The 21,327-nt window shown below is 35.1% G+C and overlaps 1 protein-coding gene across 1 annotated transcript in view; it reads right to left on the minus strand.

The window, feature by feature from the left end:
* The window catches only part of LOC125654074 (F-box/LRR-repeat protein 5-like), a 48,598-nt gene that overhangs the window by 14,050 nt on the left and 13,221 nt on the right, over positions 1-21,327 (minus strand). Inside the window, exons 5-9 of the mRNA XM_048883823.2 lie at positions 20,005-20,165; positions 17,337-17,450; positions 16,498-16,580; positions 14,892-15,647; positions 13,216-13,447 (exon numbers count right to left, since the gene is read on the minus strand). Of these exons, the coding sequence (XP_048739780.2) occupies positions 13,219-13,447; positions 14,892-15,647; positions 16,498-16,580; positions 17,337-17,450; positions 20,005-20,165 (1,343 nt within the window). The 3' untranslated portion in view covers positions 13,216-13,218. The remainder of the gene's footprint in view (positions 1-13,215; positions 13,448-14,891; positions 15,648-16,497; positions 16,581-17,336; positions 17,451-20,004; positions 20,166-21,327) is intronic.

Here is a 21,327-nt window from a genome sequence, read left to right on the forward strand (position 1 = left end):
GCAGTGGGGACAGAACTACATTCTTAAAATTAATTATCTTTAAATTATTGATTTCAATACCAGAGTTTCCTTCTATCTCTCTGCAGCATTGATTTAAAATAATGCTTTGCTGTTGCTAAGTAATTCAAAAATCAATTAATGTTCAAACTAAAACTGTCATTGAAATAATAACTCCAGTATACACATTGGACAATATATATAGATTTAAGAAATACTTTATTCATCATATAAATACTGCATACAATACAATGAATAGGATTGAACAAAACAGACACGCTATACCTAGATGATTGTTCTCTCATCCCATCAAGAATAAAATAATTATTCGTATAACTACAAATATTAATGTCTAAAATATAAAGTCTTATAATAATTGCACAGAAATGCCATATTTAAGATCATGCAGTGCTTAACTCGTTTAGCTTATTTTGTACCTTTCTCTCCTATGTGCACTTGCCAATCTTTGGTATATTATAATTAATACTTTATAATCTGAGTTCTTTACCAGTGAATATTAAGTCAAAAGTTTACTGTGCTCTAGATCATTACTACACTGAATTACAATCCTATCAAAATTATGTCATTTCATTTTGTACTTTTGTAAATTCAAATTTTCACAAAACATGCCCAATGGACCGAAATATAAGAATATCAAATGAAACAGTACTACTGTGATTTTACTTCAGAAATGAGTAGCAGGGAACCAGTTTACCCCAAAAAATTTTTTTTTTTTTTTTTTTGGAAATTGTTTGTTTGCTCCAAAATTTAAATACATGTATGCCAATTCTTACTATTTCAAAGTCAATAATGGTCATACTTCAATACTACATAAATAACTCTCTACGAATTACAGACAGCGGGCCAGACGTACAAGTGAAAAAGCTACATAAAAGGTGAAGGCCCAAAGGCATTCAGCATAAAAATATTCAACAGTTCAGTATCTAAAAGCCTGAGTTCCATCATAGCTAAAATATCCGTTCAGATTTCAATAATCTAAGGATCGGCTACGGATAAGTAAAATCCAAATTCTGATGTCATTTATGATTTGGCTCAATTTGCCAATATCATGTGATTACTATGTCAGCAGTGTGCACGGGAGATAATCTGCCTACACTGCACTTCTTAAACTCCAGGATGCATTCCCCCTAAACCTGCAGCTGCCCACTGTTCAATAAACACCCAATAATGCCTTATAAAGAAGGCCTTGGAAGGTAAGACCCTCAGATCAAGACATCAGGGGAATAATAATGCAATACATCGGATTAGTCAGATTAAGGAGATTGGCAACAATGTGATATTTTTTCCAAGGTTGATTGGTGGTAGTTAATGTAAACAGAGATTCTAGTCTCGTTAATGGTTTGTTGCATTTAATTCCATGAAGACCTCGTGGTAGCCCAGAGAACCCCGACACTGTTTACAAATCGCAACGATTAAACGCGTGAAAGGGGTTTTCTAAATTGCACTTTTGAATAAAAGTTTAAATGTTTATAATTCTACCGGCAATAACAATGACAATTTCATTCTGACAGCACTAGAAGTTAACCCAGAGAACCTATCGACTCTCTCCTCAATCACAGTGTAATGAATTTTAATTTCTAGTAGTACATATGAAAAAAACTTTTAAGTAGCAACCTGCTAGACAAATTTTCCTAATGTCATGCAATTATATATTCTTTCAAACCTAGGGGTATGTTCATCCATCTACCTTTTTAATAGGTAAATTCAAGATAGAGCTCCAAAACCCGCAACTACAGGCAACTACCGTAAACCCTTTTCTGAGGAAAAAAACTTGTGCATTATAAATTCTGTCATAATGCTACAATCACCTCCCTACTTCTGAATATTTTGATTTTCCAGTCTATGATGAATTTTATTTTTAAACCATAAAACACTTCTAAAATCTTGACTTTGTCAAATATATACAAGACCACACAATCATGAAAAATCCTTTTAACATTGTTTATCTATAGCAGATCTATATTGCTAAGTTCCAAGCATTAAGTTCATATTTGCCATTCAAAGAAAAATCATTATTCAATTAATATATATATATATATATATATATATATATATATATAATCCAAATAGAAAGAGTTGATATCACACAGTCAAAATAATTCAATAAAAAAAAGCAGGAAAATATACAGTTCCAAAAATATATTTTGGAACTGTATATTTTCCTGCTTTTTTTTTTATTGAATTATATATATATATATATATATATAATTCATGTACATTGTTTTTAATATCACAAATGCCAAATTTTCTCCATATGACAAAATTTACAAATAAATGTTACCTGATTTAAAAATACCTGAGCCTGTTAACAACTTTTAAATACATAAAATTATCTGGATAAATATTGCCCACCCTAACACCACGATTCATCTGTATACCCATCAATATACGATGGCAAACATTTCAAAATTGACTCCCTGAAAACAGTGCAATTCTTTAAACACACTATACCCTGCACAGCTAATTTTAAACGTTCTCTTCATTTAAAGTACATGGACCATTAAGAAAACTAAACATAACCTATTTGCTTGTTTACAGTTAACTGTTTTAAAACATCGATTTTGCTGTTCAGTGAGATATGTAGGACTAAGGTATATAGTCTCAAAAAAATATATTGTATTGAGAAATGCGTTGTCTGTGTTTGAAATCATGATGGCTATGTACCTCCTAAATGTTTTATGTACAAAAATAATCTCGTATCAGCCTACTTGTGGATCATCTGATACAATTGACAAGCCTAAATCAATAATCATTAATGTATATTTCCTGCTCTTTGGAGACCTTTTTTTAAATCATTTAATGAATCGCAACATATCGGCCTTTACCGTAGATAGAATGTATACTGTCGACCAAGTGTGGAGGGGAGTCATATATTTCTAGATTTAAATAATGAATTACAATGTTTAAATTCTGTATGATAGCTTAATCAAATATTTAATCAAAATGATTTCTGACATATAAAGGCAATGTCATAAGCATGAGCCTGTGAAGTATCAGTTTAATAAGCAGAAGACCATTGTAACAGGACTGTCAATGGCTGCCCTATAAACGTCACTCACAATCATAATGGCCAGATAACTCCGTTGTTTTTCTGCACCAAAAAGAAAACGTAGGTCAAAGACTCCAATCAGATAAAAGATGAACAAATACTGATCAATTACATAAAAGTGTTGTTGGGATAATTTTTCATATAATGATGCATCTAATGACTTGTCATGGAAAATGAGGCGGACTGGATTTTACTGAAAGGAAGGTGATGATGAGGGCGTTACAGAAGATGCTCTTCAGCAGATCTGCCCGCTGTCTCTGGGATTTTAGAATGAACTTATGACTTGGCCAATGGCAGACGTTTTCAAGGATATGTCTGCCAAAATACCATGCAGATTGGTAGAAATTGACAGTATATCTTACTGTATAGTTTGGTGAAATCATTAAAATGTCCAGTGAAATAGATTCTGATTTTAAAAACTCTGCCTTTGGCAAATACAAACACTGGTAAATTGGCTTATACAAGTAGAGGGACACATTGTGGTATCTTCAATATTTAGACTGTTCTGAGCCGGTCTCACCACCCACATACAAAAGCATGAAGTCTAAAAGCTGTCATCTAATTTCTGATTTAACACCACACCAAATTAAGCAGTGTGTGCTATGTGGCTAACTGACATTGACAGTGTGCTATGTAACTGACAATTTGACAGTGTGCTATATTGTAGCTAACTGACATTGGCAGTGTGTTATGTATCCATTTGATAATATCTACATTTCCAATATATTTCCCTATGATACCTTTACAAATTGTAATGATAGCCATTTCCTCATGAATGTGCTGCAGTTGTAAACAATGCATGTATGAATCTTAATGAACATAGTATTTCATTTCATTTCAGCCCCTAGGATCTTGACATTTGACAAAAATGAAAGTAGAATGTAAATAAAAGAAATAAATTTCACTGAGGACTGCAACGCTTCATGCCAGCATGCTTTTTACTGACGCACTAACGTGCTTCATGAAGCATTCTGTCGTGAAGTGTCGCAGTTCATACCCTTAAGTTTTTTTCAAAAATGAAATTTATTTCTCAACTGGCAGTATGTTATATAGCTAATTGACATTATCAGTGTATGATGCAGTAAGAGAGCAATGATAAACTACAAAACAGTATAGCACTGTAAATGTTCCAGCAGTTCAGAATCACGTTACCAAATCACGGTTCAGCTAGCTCAATAAGTCTGTAATTATCTCAATCATACGTTTATATTCCTGATTTTATAATTGGTTTTCAGACAAAACAAGACTAAACAACATAGGCCAATTCTATTCCCATGGGGATCCGGATTAGAATAGATCCTCAGTACCCCTTGTTTGTCAAAAGAAGCCATTAAATGGGGCGGTCCTTTTAATGAGACCGCAAAAACTGAGGTCCCGTGTCACAGCAAGTGTGGCATGATAAAGATCCCTCCCTGCTCAAAGGCCGTAAGCGCTGAGCACAGGCTTAAATTTTGTAGCACTTCACTGACAATTGTGATGTCTCCATATGAATGAAATATTCTCGAGAGGGATGTTAAACAATATTCAATCAATCAATCATAGGCCAACTTGTCTCCTAAATCCAACAAATTTTAGTAAGATTCTAAGATAGCAATAAAGACCGTGAGCATGTTATGGATGTTTCTTACAAAATGGCCACTATGTCTAACACAGTGATGCATATGAAACGAGATTTCTGTGACTGGAAATAAGCCACTGCCCCACTCACAGATGTGCTTACAAGACTCCATTAAAGCTTCCCCTGAATACGAAATGAACAACAAACAAGCTATTGGAAAACATTTGTGTCACTGTGGAAAATTCTGGATTCAAATGGATGGTATCTGTAGAGCCTAAATTAGTGAGATCAATGCTTTGTATCCAGGCCACTTCCGCTCCTAGTGAACATGTCTCATTTCTAGTGCAGGGAATATTGTCAGGGCATCTGTCCTTAATTCAGACCAAGTGGACATATTCATATTTTTAAAGAGAAACATGCACATTGAGTATAAACATGAGTCAAGATTAAACGAATAAATGATCACAAAAGTCACCAATTTGTTTTTGATTTCATCGATGAGTATAGCTTTTACATTGATAGTATGTATTGTGGTATGTGTCGTATTGTGAACTGAATATTGTGATACATATCGCATCATGAGATTAGTATATCAGTGCAGCCCTATTATGTAGCTAACTGACATTGGCAGTGTGCTAATTGTAGCTAACTGACATTGGCAGTGTGCTATGTAGCTATAATACTGACATAGGCAGGGCAGTGTGCTATGTAGCACCTAACATAGGCAGTTTGCAATGTAGCAAAATGATATTGGCAATCATGATGTAACTAACTGACATTGGCAGTGTGCTTTAAACATTGGCAGTGTGGTATGTAGCTAACTGACATTGGCAGTGTGCTATGTGGCTGACATTGGCAGTGTGCTATGTGACTAACATTGGCAGTGTGGTATGTAGCTAACTGACATTGACAGTGTGCTATGTGGCTGACATTGGCAGTGTGCTATGTGACTAACACTGGCAGTGTGGTATGTAGCTAACTGACATTGGCAGTGTGCTATGTAGCTAGCTGACATTGGAAGTACATGTAATACAATGTATATATGTTTCATATATTCCACTATCGTGTTAATTCCAGGTTATCAGAGACCTGAACAATGCACTCCATAACATGGCAGCGACAAAGGCCTGTAGCAATCAATTCTTCCCACAAGCACATTGTACAGTATAAATATCACATTGTTTGCATTAGTAAAGCAGCAAGAAAAAAGTTATCTTTACTCGCTAAATAAAGCAGAAAATAATTACAAGAGATCCCCTGAGACCATGATGCATCAGTACTTGGTCAGATTCATTGCTTTAACCCAAAAAGCTTTAGGAAAAGATATTCTCCGAGATCGCTCCACATATAAACATTGATTGACACACCATTAACGCACAACTTCTTTTTCAGGAACAGCACCATAGAACAATAGCATTAGGGTTCTGCAGTGAATATGTGAATTGATTATTCCAGCAGGATATATTAAGTAAGCCTGCAGGCACACAAACATTCACTGGATTGCATCTGGGAACAGCCTCGAAAGTAGTTTGGAAATAATGTGTGAAATTGGAAAGTAAATTCAAGTAAAAATGAGATTGGAATTACACAAACATTCAAATTACTGCCTATTCATGATATGGCTTTAAGATACTCTATCATATTTACAATGAATTGGCAAAACAATTTAATTCCACTTCTAGATTAGGGCTATCTGATAAATGGTTTCAACTCGGAGTTAGGACTGCTAGCTATAGGTTTTATGCATTTGCTGCGGAAAGAAGCGAGTGATGCTGGCCAAGGAAGAAAACAGACAAGCCCATGAAAACAGCAGTTACCTATAGAGTCTGTCAATTACCAAAACAAATCAAATCTAGATATTTCTTACTTAGAGCTACTGCGAACATACAAAATTTATTGTCAATAGCTACGATCTGCCAAAGTACAATTATAAATAGGGGAAAAAGCACTGTAACGTTGCTGTAAAAGTTTCATCTTCCACGGGTAATTGATTCATACAATAAAACACAGAGCTAACGCGAAATGTGTAAGAAACGTATACGGTACCCAAGAAAATATTCACCTATTTTATTTTTGTCCCTCTCGCCCTCGTTATCACTGAACGAATTTAAGACTGAGTGAAACTGTTTTCTCTCATTTCTCTCTTTTAACACAACTATGTCTGGGTGCATTTAAAACTGGGCGAAACCGTCTAAAAGTGTAGAAAGACAAAAATAACACGGAACAAAAATAACCCTGTATACAGTATGCCCATCCCCCAAACAAAATTCAAAAGGGTGAATTTTATATTAGAACGTCTATGATAAAAGTTAGAATTGATGATACCAGTGCATCAAGTTTGATGTCAATCCAGCAAAGGATACACTTAGGAAAAACGTTTTGTTTTCAAAAATACATCAGAGTACGACCAACGACACTTTTCACTAGCATACTTCATGAAGAGCATTTGTGCTTGAAAAGTATGCTGGCTTGAAGCATTTTAGTTCATACCCTAGCTCATTTACTCTCAAAATTGAAATGTACTTTTAAATTTATATTTACATTTCTAATTTCATTTTTTGTTAGAATTCCCAGATGTTAAAGTTGAAATCGATGACCTATATTCATCAAGAACCACATGTGTATTGTTTACAACTGTCTCACATTAATGAGGAAAATGGCTGTCATTACAATTTGTAAAGGCATCAAAGACAAAACCATAGGTAATGTAAATATAAGATACTGAGTGGACAATATTTCCTTGTCTTTGTCATGGTTTGACCCATGACCTTTCCCCTAGTGACCTCAAAACTGATACAGATAGGGGTCATCTACTCCTTTAAGGTACCAAATTTGATGTCTTATCAAGCGAAGGGTTCTCATATTAACGGACTGAATGACAGGGATGGACATGCAGACAGAGGGATGGACATGCATACAGAGGGATGGACAGACAGACAGAGGGATGGACATGCAGACAGAGGGATGGACAGACAGACAGAGGGATGGACAGACAGACAGAGGGATGGATAGACAGACAGGGATGGACAGACAGAAGAAGAGGAAACTTTCCCCTGTATAAAAAATAAAGTTTTAATACCAATCACAAGAAATTACAATCAAACCTACAATCACCACCTATTACATAGCTTTCAGTGACGAAAAATTCTAGGGTATTTAACACATGGTCACAGGGGTGGAGAGACCACTGTACATATAAAGAGAAAGTCTGAAGAAAAAATAAATCAATGAGCTCAATTTCCCTTAAATAAATACATTAAACTTGAATAAATACATATCAACAATCATATGTTTTATAGCTGATTTTATTTTAACATGCAATGTCCTTTATCTGGCTGTTGGACTACCTCAACCTAAAATGGGATGACCCTTAAAGATATCGCAATACTGAGCCTACTTTCACACATTGTAAAGTACAATGAAATATTCAATTCCATGCTCTTGAAACAGATCAAAGACATTCAAGAGACTATAGAGAACAAGCATTCTGAGAGTATTGCATAGCAATACATAGTCCCCTACCGGAGGCAAAAATTATTGGACTGCATCAATATTCAAAGTTCTTTATGAGACCAAGGTTATGGTAAAAGGGAAGATTGGGAAACCAAGATAGGAATGGTTGGAAATCAACTACTATTCAGGTAAAAAGACTAAACTAGGAAAACTTCAAAATCGATCTGTAACTTGTAAAGGCAAAGCAATCATCATGATGTACTGAATATCAAATGAATATCTGCAAGCACATTAAAAAAAGTCCAGAAAACTGATATTATTTTAAGTCCAAGGGATATAACTTAATGTAAATTCAATGGACCGAGACGAAACTCGAACTTCATCTGTAACTTGTTATGGCAAAGCAATGTACCAAATATCAAATGAATATCTTCAACAGGGTTCGAAATCAACTCATGTCCGTAAGTCCGAGACTAGTAAAAAACGTGTCGGACTAGTGAACTCTCTATAGCACTAGTCTGTACGGACTAGTGAAAATCCGGAAATCAATCTTCAATTGGTAAAGATTTTTAGGAAGATTTGTCTGAGTCTCTTAGATGTTTGAACTTATGGTTGATTACCTGCATGGTCAAGTGTTTGCATGACTTTGACATCCTGATCTTCCAAACACATGGAGTGCGTTCGAGACCGCTGTTCTTCGAACGTGCACAAATTGTCAAATTCCTGCCGATTCCGAACGCCGAGTACACATCACGAGAACGTGTTCTAGGTGTAAGAATTGCAAGTAGTGTGGTCTGAGAACATGCACGTTTGTGTACACATGTTTTCATCATTCGCGACTCTAACACAGTAGTTCATAACACTATAGCTCATGACTTGGTCAATCAAGTGAATTTTACTGACTTTATTGATAAAAGTTCGAACTCCCGTGACTCTAAAATCTGAGCACCAAAACAACAGGAACATCGATCTCGAACGCACTTATGGACGTTTATAAAAGGATTAACTCGGAGGTTAATATTGTATGCTTCTGAAGATCTTGAATGCGAAATAAAATATGGTGGTCTCTTTTTCTTCTGTAGGTGTCAGAAATTGAATTGTTTGCAACTGTGATGTGTTTAGTTTGATTAAAATGAAGATCATTTTATGATATACTGGACGGACTAGTGAAATGCTTTGCGGACTAGTGAACATCAACAGTGACTAGTCTGTACGGACTAGTGCTTGAAAAAGTTAATTTCGAACCTTGTTCAAGCATGTCAAAAAAACTCTGGAAAACTGATTTGCAGGACTGACAGACAGACAGACGGATGGAACGCAAACCTAAAGTCCCCTTCGACTTCATCGGTAGGGGACTAAAAACATTCTGTAAAACTTCTACAGTAATATATACTAACAAAGTCTTTCACTCTGATTGTTGTAACATGATAATTCCACTAATTTTGAAGGCCTGCCAATAAAAAGTACAAAACCTTCTAGAGAATGTACAGATTTTGAAATACTGTCAAATGTAAACAAAATGTATCGGAATCTTCCAGTTCTAGTTCATAACATTCAATGAACAGCAGTTAGTCATCCAACACACTGCCAGTTAGCACCCTTGAAAAAACTATATCATACCAACCAAACTTGATTAAAGGAAGATAATTCAGATGTTCTTGTTTTTAGTCCTTTGAAATTGGCAGCTGGGATTCTATCATCCTTCCTTTAATAATACATGTAATTTTATAATGTGCATGCGTTTTTCCTAAACTACTAGATATTGACTTTTACACTTATAAATAATTTATTTCAGCAAAATACTTAGTCCATAAAGTATTCATCAATGATAGATTTAGTACAAAATCAATAGCAAACGAAGACAGCAATTTATAAATGGGCCTTCTTTGAAATGCCAGGAAATCTGTCCTAGTTATGAGTTGTGTATTTACATCCTCAGCGCAATTTTCATAGACAGTTACCCGGCTATTACTGTTTGTGCAATTGATCTTTTAAACAAAAGAAAATTTCTATCTATATAACATGTTAAAGTTTAAGTAAACAACCAACATTATCCAAACAATTTATATTCAGATAATTAAATATAAGCTTCACGTACATGCCAACATTTTACTACTATAGGTCAATATTCATGACACTGTCAGGTATTAACACATATTAGTGACTGAATCCTCCTAAATGTCATATTAACCTGCACTCTGGCTGTTACATATACATGTAAGTGGTTTTTGTTGTTTTGTTATCATGCTCTGTTAATATTGGCCACATTATGTAATTCTTTTTGTTTCCTGGGACAGGTCGTCCCGAAAATTTGACAATCTGGTTGTTCGTGTCGTTGGTCATTTTACTGCTTTGTATAAAAAAATTTGTGTTTGACAGAACTTATTGCTTTTATATGTATGTGTTGGGATACACTGTCACATCGATAGGCATCAGGTGTTTTTGGAACTTTTATATGTATGTGTTGGGATACACTGCCACATGGGTTTGATTTAGTTTCCTCTCTGTTTAGGCATAAGAGCAGGGCCAATTTCAGACAATTTGCAATTTTAAGAGGAATTCCATTCAACCTAGGTATTACTGCAATTACCATTACTTACCTGTTTTCAAAGCATGCACTAAATTGAATTTTTATCTTATATTACGATTTTTTTCATGATATTTCAGAAAAGTATTGCGACATACATGTATCACGATACATTAAGTTATTACATCTACTGGCTTCTACACAGTTATCTTTTCATTTTAAGAAAGGAAATCATAGTTTTTTTTTAAAATGTCTTTTTCAATAAATCTTAAAGTGTCTAATAACTTTTTATCTACAAAGATAAAAGCAGATCAACATTTTTCATTTAATTTCTAACACAATTTAATGAATGTATGTTGAATTTTAAGATTGTTAATGATTTCTGATCGTTCCGCCACGGATATTTGCTCTTTACTAGAAATATCAAATTTCAAAACCAAAAATGGGCACATAATATACTTTAAAATTCAGAAAGTATAAAAAACAACTGAATACTTCATTCTAACATGTATTGATGTATTATATCGACCCCTTAATACTTCATTTAAACATGTATTGATGTATTATATCGACCCCTTAATACTTCATTCTAACATGTATTGATGTATTACAGTGGAACCCCGTTATTACGTTTTCCATTTTGTCACGATAAAATAACGTAATACCGGGGGCAACGTAATAAACGTTCCCAGTGAAATCCGTTAAAAATATCATTTGGAAATTGTATATCGTCCGTTGGTACTCCGTGAAGGGGTGTGTGAATATATCTTTACTGTTTCTTTGTTTAAAAGACTATTATACTTTGTTTTATTTACATCTTATCTTTAATATCCGTAATTCTTCATGTTCTTATCCCTTTTCTTTATTTCTGGTGTAGGATACATAAGGATGTTTTGATAAACGTTGTTTTTTCTGCATTCGTTTGGACCGCCATTTTGTTCAACTTTAAAACAATGCGTTCATGTAAATTTCTATCAATAACTCGTTCCGGTTCGTATTCAACATTCGTATTAAAAAAATAACAAAACATCGTTTTATTAAGTTCTCTAATTACACAATACACAACACAATAAAAAAAAAATCCCACCCCAAAACAACAAAACTATAGACACAAAACGCACACGATACCCAACACTTACACACTTTTCTCACCAACGATAAACACGGAGAACAATTTAAGCGCAATCCACATAAAAAAATATATATAATGATGCACGAAGATTTCATTTATAACGCTAAATGATGGCACTAAAATCACGTGTGCATCAAGGGATTTTAGAATATTCACTGAGGTAAATGCCGTGCGCGAATCGGCCGATAACACAGGACAGTTTGATTGGTGTATGTATGGACGAGATTTACGAACACCCAAGCTGCATGTCCAAACAACAGACAATTTTTTAATTGACCACCTTTCGTCACCTATGTCCAAGCAGTTACCCAAGCGGTTTTAACAATGCTACGATAAATCTTGTCTTTCATGTTCGGTACCAAAGCTGTACGTAAATAGAGTTTTAATAGCGAAGGTAATCACACTATGCTGAACACTCAGGTGGTTGAGAAATTATTTCTTCGATTATCAAAATATAAAAAATGAAGTAAATTTCATAGAGTACAATGTCTAAATAAACATTATTTAATTGTTTATCACTGGCTTCGATACGAGGTATTCACCTGTATTGATGTCGCTAGATCTATCGAAGCGTGATCAGTCAAGCGTCTCTAATCCCCAAACAGACCAGGAAATTTACGTGGTGACTGCCTCAGACAGTCAAGGTGTGAATGGCTTATTATTTTGAGAATCATTATTGAATAATTAGGGGTTTATTACGTTTTTGTCGGAAATTTTACAACGTAATACCGAGTCCCGGCATCTTAGGGCAACGTAATAACGAGGTCTATTTTATATAGGTTTGTTAAGAAATGGTTTTGTGCTTTGAAATTCCAACGTAATATGCGGACTAACGTATTAAAGGGGGAACGTAATAACGGGGTTCCACTGTATATCGACCCCTTAATACTTCATTCTAACATGTATAGATGTATTATATCGACCCCTTAATACTTCATTCTAACATGTATAGATGTATTATATCGACCCCTTAATACTTCATTCTAACATGTATAGATGTATTATATCGAACCCTTAATACTTCATTCTAACATGTATAGATGTATTATATCGACCCCTTAATACTTCATTCTAGCATGACTGTATAGATGTATTATATCGACCCCTTTACATCACATCACTGTATTGTTCTGATGATTAGATGGCTCCTGATCTGAGTGTGTTGGCATTATTGTTGGGGGATGCATAAAGGTAATTTGAGCATTTGTTCCTGAAAACGAGTGGCAGATGACAAAAAATGAGTTTGGCATTATACCATGAATGGAAATCCATTTTACACATTTCGATGGCGGAACGCAGGGATGGCGATTGACCAAGACGATAATGCACACATAAAATATCAGAAAGTACCTATTGAAATTGATCCACCGTAAAACCTCTTTTCTTCACTGACTGCATTGCTTAGTTGACAGCTTCGTACAGTTCAGTGCATTTCACCTAAATCTAATTGAAGAGATGACCAGAATTTAGCAGCTTACCTCTTAGAATCCAGTCCGGCAGCACTTGCGGGTGGGGACTTCCAGATTCTGACATCCACTTGCTGTCGTAACAAACGGATCATCCACCATGTTATCACAGTAAAATAGCTGGGCGTGATCCAGCTGGGGACATGACCTGATCAGATCCGATAATCCGACTGCTGTTATCTGCATACAGCCGGATAAATCCAGATACTCCAGATAAGGCAGCCCTCCATCTCCAGCTAGAGTGCTATAAAGTAGAGAAAAATTGTTTCTAATTTCCATTCTTTGGTCAATAGCATTTGTTCCTTCTCGAAAATGAACCATAAACACTGTGCAAAGTTCATGTTTAGGGTGTCATAATTCCAGTTCTATATTATTGTGATCAAGTTGAGTATAATAAGTGAGCTGCATTGTCATTCTTGTACGAAATACACATCATTCTATAACAAGAGCCCAAATGCTGATTTTGATGGGTAAATAAAGCACTTGTCTTAATATCAAAAATGACAATTCTGTAAAAAGAAGAAGAAAAAAAAACCTGAAAGTGTATAATTTTTAAAGACTGCAAATAAAAGAGGTTTTGGTGTGGTAGATATATTTGCTACAAGTCACTTTCAGAGTATGATGTATAAATCTGAAGTCTGTCCATTCATTTTTGTGGGTGTTAACACACATCACAATTTAGTACCCTACAGGTGCCCCATGTTCCTTGGAAGACTACATTCTAATTTGTGGAATTCCAAAATACTGTTCTGGAGTTGTAACTCTCTCCTATAAATGTCCCAGTGATCAAACTTTAATGAAAGAGCAAATTATTAGAAAGCATAATCAATTCCGATTTAACAGTTACATTATGATGTAAACAATGTACACCTGACTACTATGCACGTTTACCCTTACAAAGTAACTTGTTCCAAATATTTTTCTTCACTAAAAATTATTTAAAACTTATCACCTATAAAAATAAGTTACTTAAATCAGTTATTTATTCGTGTGGTTTGTGAACTTTTGTAAATTATTCCAAGCACACATATCAGATTGTTTGGGTATCATGAAAGTCGTGATAATGGTAATATTCTGTAATTTTTTTTTTACTTGGGTATCATTTCCAAAATACGTCAAAAATGTATAAATCTCATATCGTGAACTGGAAATATGAGGATATAAAATGTATAAATCTCATATTGTGAATTGGATATATAAGGACATAAAATGTGTAAAACTCATATTGTGAATTGGAAATATAAGGATATAAAATGTATAAATCTCATATCGTGAATTGGAAATATGAGGATATAAAATGACAGAGATATCAATTTTATCTCACAGACTAACCTATTTTTAACTCAAGAAATATGGAAAAAGGTTACACATTTGTAATATTCATGCCCAAAGTACGTTGACTGACTTGAGTAGCTTTGACACTTCATTAACATTTTGAACATGAAAAATATCATTCTTATTTTGGAATGAATGAGAAGTTGGTATCTTGGGATGTACCTATACAAAATACTACTGCGATGAAGAATTGTCATACTTTCACTTTGTATCATGCACTTCATTATATAATTTTTACTCCTGCATGATAATGCACCATTTGAGTGATGAATGGTGCTTTATATGAGATAAAACTCAGTAGGACTTTGTAATATCTGGGTATAGAAAAACAAAACTACACATTCTTCTAGTACCTGAGGCCTTCATCAGTCACCAAGGAACAGCCTGACAGAGAGAGGTACCTCAACGCTCTCCTGGGAGTGTCACTATCACTAACATCACAGACATCGTAACACCCACCCTCCCACTCCAAAGAGGCAGTAGTCCAATAAGGGAAACTCCCACATAACCTCTCAGGGGAGGAATTAGTCCTTTGTGGGATATCCCCATTGTTCCTTTCTACAGAGGGACAAGTCCAAATTGGGGAATTCTCTGAGGAAAGAGTAGTCCTGTTTGAGTTCACATAGTAAAAGGGAAATAACTTTTGATTCTCTTCCACTGAGGAATTCCAAGTTCTTTCACCCTCAGTGAGATAGTTCATTCTCTGGTCAATATTTTTCTCCGTCCATTTCATAACTAAAGATGGCACAAACAAAGACTGCATAAATGGAGAAAACAAACTCTCTCCCTCCAGAATGTCAATCAAGTGTTGTGCGATCACCTCCCGCTCAACAAAGTCACAAGCACTACGCAGAGCCACATCCACTGAATCAAAATCGAGTCTATTCACTCCCTGTTCCCGCAGTCTTCCATCAGCCTCTCTCTGACAACAGCACGTCCTTCCCCCGGTATCACAGGTATTCACACCCTCAGAAGCTCTTCCGGTAGTTTCTTGTCCAGGAACTGCTCCAAGAGCGGTGGATATTCTTTGCAAAGTCACATCAGTGATATTTACACAACCCGAGAGGTTGATGTGTTGAAGTTTCCGGCCACTCTGATTTTTGCTCAAACTGTAAACAGCAAATAAAACTATTAAACTACAGTAGAATATTCTGAATACAGTCAAACCTCATTATCTCGAACTCCATGGGACTGAGAAAAAACTCCCAGAGATATCTGAGGATTCAAGATATCAATGGTATTCAAGATGTCAATGGTATTCAAGATGTCAATGGTATTCAAGATGTCAATGGTATTCAAGATGTCAATGGTATTCAAGATGTCAATGGTATTCAAGATATCAATGGTATTCAAGATATCAATGGTATTCAAGATATCAATGGTATTCAAGATATTGAAGTTCAACTGTACTAATAAATAATAACCATTCAAATTACACTGATTAATTTAATGTCAGTTTTTATAGCTTGCAAAATGTGCTGTTTTTACACGAAGATGTGATTTCCCCGTTATATGAAAAACGTTTTCTGATCCACACTCTTCAAAGTTTACTATGATAAACCCAAGCTCGTGCAGGGTATTCTGTAAACTAGAATTTTTCTGAGAGATCACCAATTGATTCACGGTGCATTTCTTGTCATATGTGAGGAATTAATAATTGGGTTAAAAAGCGATAAGCCTCTCTCACAAAATTCTAAATCTCCCTTGTATTCATTTATCTATTTATCACTAACACACACAGCTTTAAGTCCCTCGGAGTTTAGGAGTCACAATTTTATGCTCTTTTAAATTTACATAGAACAGCAATTTCAACAAATTAAGTTCTGGCATAATAAATGGAATTTACAGTAATAAATTATCCAACACCACTCACATTATTTTTGCAGAACCAATTTGAACCTACCTCTTAAATCCAATGTCTGAGACCCTGGTCTGAGTGATGAAGCAATTTGTACCTACCTTTTAAATCCAATGTCTGAGACCCTGGTCTGTGTGAGGTCAAGCACCTCCAGATTAGGACAGCAGCTCAGCATTCTGTACAGCTGTAAACAAAAATATTGTACTATAGAATATTCCAAGGAACAAACCTGATAAATGTCAGTTTGTCATTAAACCGCAGAAAAGCTCTAGTTTCCTGTTCAGGAGTCTCCCATTTATATACTTCAATAAACAGAGTATGAGTCTCCCATTTATATACTTCTATAAACAGAGTATGTGTCTCCCATTTATATACTTCTATAAACAGAGTATGTGTCTCCCACTTATATACTTCTATAAACAGAGTATGTGTCTCCCATTTATATACTTCTATAAACAGAGTATGTGTCTCCCATTTATATACTTCTATAAACAGAGTATGTGTCTCCCATTTATATACTTCTATAAACAGAGTATGTGTCTCCCATTTATATACTTCTATAAACAGAGTATGTGTCTCCCACTTATATACTTCTATAAACAGAGTATGTGTCTCCCATTTATATACTTCTATAAATAGAGTATGTGATAAGGCAGCTAGAATTTTAAGAATTATTACAATCAGCTTTGATATGATAAAATAAATGCAATTTCATCATTATTCTTTAAAGACCCATTTTCGTTGCTCTTGTTGTTTTCAAAGATCATGATGAGTATACCAACAAACTGTCCGAAAGTTCACAAACCAAACCCAAAGTTTGGATTTGAGCAAAACCATAACAAAACAATCCCGATAAAAACTAAACTAATGAATCCATATTACTTTAATCAATTACAAATCAATCAATGCACATGTCATCTACATCATTTAGGGCACTTACCACTCCATTAGTTAACCCCCTGCTGTACCCCAAGTGTAATTCAGCCACGCCTGCCCCTACCCTGGGAAAGAGGTGCTTTACCATCGAGGTCAACATTCTAGACTCTTTCTGAACCTGAAAAACAAAATCATAGGGATGATTTTCGTTTGTAATCCGGATATCATCATATCTGTTTGTAATCCAGATATCATATTTGTTTGTAATCCAGATATCATCATGTCTGTTTGTAATCCAGATATCATCATATTTGTTTGTAATCTAGATATCATCATATTTGTTTGTAATCCAGATATCATCATGTCTGTTTGTAATCCAGATATCATATTTGTTTGTAATCTAGATATCATCATATTTGTTTGTAATCCAGATATCATCATGTCTGTTTGTAATCTAGATATCATCATATCTGTTTGTAATCTAGATATCATCATGTCTGTTTGTAATCCAGATATCATCATATTTGTTTGTAATCTAGATATCATCATGTCTGTTTGTAATCCAGATATCATCATATCTGTACACTAGTGTAAAGTCTCAGATGAGCAACCCATAATACTAATATAAACAAAAATAAATCCTTCACAAGTTGTAGCTGAGAAACCAGTAATATGCACAAGGTTTAGACCTGTGGCACTCTACCAAAAAAATCAGGGTTTCATCAGATATTGCGAAAGTAATATTCAAAGAATTATTAAAGAAAATCAGGTCGTAGTAAAAGTTATCAATTTATCTTTTACGGTGTCATTTTAAGAATTTAAAAACATCTGCATCATTTTTTGACAGTTTAAACCAAGCGTTTACAGTGCAATAGTGGGACTCAGGACAGACAGAAATGGTGATGTTTGATGATGTTATAGCAGAGCTGAAAGTTATTCAGTTTTCTTTAGATTTAAAAGACTTTTCTAAAAATGATTACAGATGATGGAAAAATATTGGACTGGAGATTGTTTTTATGAAAAACAAATGTCTCCTAAGCTCCCCAATTTGGAAGTGCTCCAAATGAAACCTCCTCCCCATAATGTACTGCATAGTATGGAGGAGAAAGCATGAGCAGGAACATAGACATTATGAACTTCAATAAGAAACATAGGAGAAGTATTCACAAACTATTTTACACCCTCCACCCCTCAGATCCACTATAATTTAAAGGATAACAATTGGATCCTCCTGTTCCTACAATATGCACATCTGCAAATGGCATTAAAGTATTGTACAAAATTTCAAGTCTATCGGATAAGCCATATAGGAGAAGAAGCATTCACAAGCTATTTTAACATCCTCCACCCCTCTCAGATCCACTATAACTTTTATGAAAATCATTGGATCCTCCTGTTCTGACAATATGCACGTCTACAAATGGCAATGAAGCATTGTACAAAGTTTCAAATCTATCAGATAAGCAATATAGAAGGAAAAGTGTTCACAAGCTATTTTACATTCTCCACTCCTCTTAGATCCACTATAACTAATCGGATCCTCCTGTCCCACCAATATGAACATTTGCACATGGAAATGAAGCATTGTACAAAGTTTCAAGTCTATCCAATAAGCCATATAGGAGAAGATTTTGTAACAGACAGATGGACGGATGGACAGGAAGTACAAAAAACAAATGTCTCTCCCTGGAAGAGGGAAAGACATAAATATCACTAGATCTTTAGAAAACAAATGACAAGGGCGATTTTTAAGTGGATGATTTGGCATCGATGCGATAACAGCACCATCCATACCACACTAAAACTTCAGAAAGTCTCGTGTGTGTGCAAGACGGGATTCTTGCCTGCTTAAGGTGGATCAAAGGGAAGCCCAAGTGCGTGCATCTGTGAAATTCCTGGATTATTAAAGGGCTGATCCGACTTTCCTTCGTTTCTTTTTAATAACTGAGGCTGTGCCCTTTGACCCTGTGTCCCAATTAGACCTAATATTGTTGCAAATATGAAAGCTCCATCTCTAATACTTTAAAGTTTAAGTTGTCGATAGACAGAAGGACAGACAGAGAGAAAGTGCATAAACTAGAAATATTGTATGTGTGGAATTTCTAGCGAGACACAAATTTAGGGATTTCCCCATAAAAATGGATATGTACATTTAGCGAGAGCACCTCTTCGCAACTTTATGATCCCAAGAAAAGGAACTATCACATATGATACAGAATAAATTGTTAGCAATATTCAATTCTAGTGATCTCGACAATAATAATGCAAAAATCAAATCCTCACTAAAAATTCTGCTTTTACGGTATGTCTTTGGGTCATTCAAAAACATGCCAAATGCAAAATCAAGAAATGTAAAATCAAGGTCATAATGAAGGTCATTTTAAAATTATGGGCTTCGATGTCAAGTTCTCACTAAGATACATCTGTCTATGATGAAGGCATCCTCAGTCAGTTATTAAGAAATGTGAAGTCAAGGTCATATAGTGGGTCAAGGTTACTTCTAAGGCGTAGTTGTAATGCTCAGATTACCAAGATGTACTTGGGAATGTATTCTCTACAGTTAACTCAGAAATGAGCTTAATACAAAATGTCACAGAGACACAAAAGATGGACAGGACCAACACCAAATGCCCCTTATATCAAATAAAAGTTAAAAACCTGATACAACAATGGGTAATTTAACTCTCATTGCTACCAGTAACAATACCTGCTTGTTACAGATACAAACTAACCAGTATCCATTCAGGAGACATTGAATCCAGGTCATCGCTCTCTTCAGATTCATCAATGTCAGCGTCCTCATCGTACTTCACATCGACAGAATACAACTCTGTCCCCTCTAAATCCCTCTCCTCCTTCTCCACATCCATCTTCTCCTGGATGGACCAGATTCCTGTCAAAGTAAACACAGATTATCTGTACCTCCTCAAAACCAGTCTCAACTCATTACTTTACAAACAAGAAAAGTTTTGAAAACATATATGGCCCATCCCATGTGGCAATGTTGAAACCATAATAATAAGTTTGACGTTTCAAGATACTGAGCTGACACCTCCAAATAACCAGTCATTCCTAACCCTAGTCCTCAAATCATGTCATCTGAACACCAATGGGGGCTATCTACTTTTAAGGAACACCAGTGCACCAAGTTCGATATCTGTCAAGTAAAGCATTCTCAAGATATTGAGCAGAAATATCTTACTATGTCCAGTATCACCTCTGACCTTGTGACCTGAAAAACTGTAGGGGTCATCTACTCTCTAGGGACAACCACTGTACTAAGTTTGGTAACTGTCATGTAAAGGTTTCTTTAGATATTGGGCGGACAATATCTTGCGCCCAGACCAGTTTGACTATTGACCTCAAAATCAATAGGTGTCATCTCTTTTTTATACAGAAACAGTGAACACAGTTTGATGACTGTCAAGCAAAGAGTTTTCAAGATATTGAGAGAACAATATCTTAATAAATTGTATGTCCAGTTTTACCTTGACCCTTGACCTATAATTTATAGGTGTCATTTATTGCTTAGGATAAGTCCGTATACTAAGTTTTACATTTGACAAGGAAATGGTTTTCAAGATTTTAAGTGGACAATATTTATCATGACCAGTTTCACCCTTGACCTTGTGATCTCAAAATCAATAGCTAGAACCAGTGAACCATGATCGAGGACTATCAAGTGAAGCATTTTCAAGACATATAATGGACAACATCTTATTATGTCCGGTTTGACCCTTGACCTTGTGACCTGAAACTCAGTAGAGGTCATCTACTCTCTAAGGGCAATCATTGTACCAAGTTTGGTAACTATAAAGCAAAGATCTTTTTTAGATATTGAGCGGATAAGACTTGGGTCTACAGACCAACCGAAAGGTGCAAAACAATATGCCCCCTCTTTTTCAAAGGAGGGAATAAAAATTTATGCAGGAATTGTCAAAATCAAACTTAAATGAAACAATTTGCTAAGACTAATTGTTGTAATCTAGAGGTATGACAAGCACTTTCTAAGAACTCATTTTTCGAGGTGACGTAAGTCAGCCTCGTATGTCAGA

The sequence above is a fragment of the Ostrea edulis genome, chromosome 7 (assembly GCF_947568905.1).
Source record: "Ostrea edulis chromosome 7, xbOstEdul1.1, whole genome shotgun sequence".
Classification (NCBI taxonomy): Eukaryota; Metazoa; Mollusca; class Bivalvia; order Ostreida; family Ostreidae; genus Ostrea; species Ostrea edulis.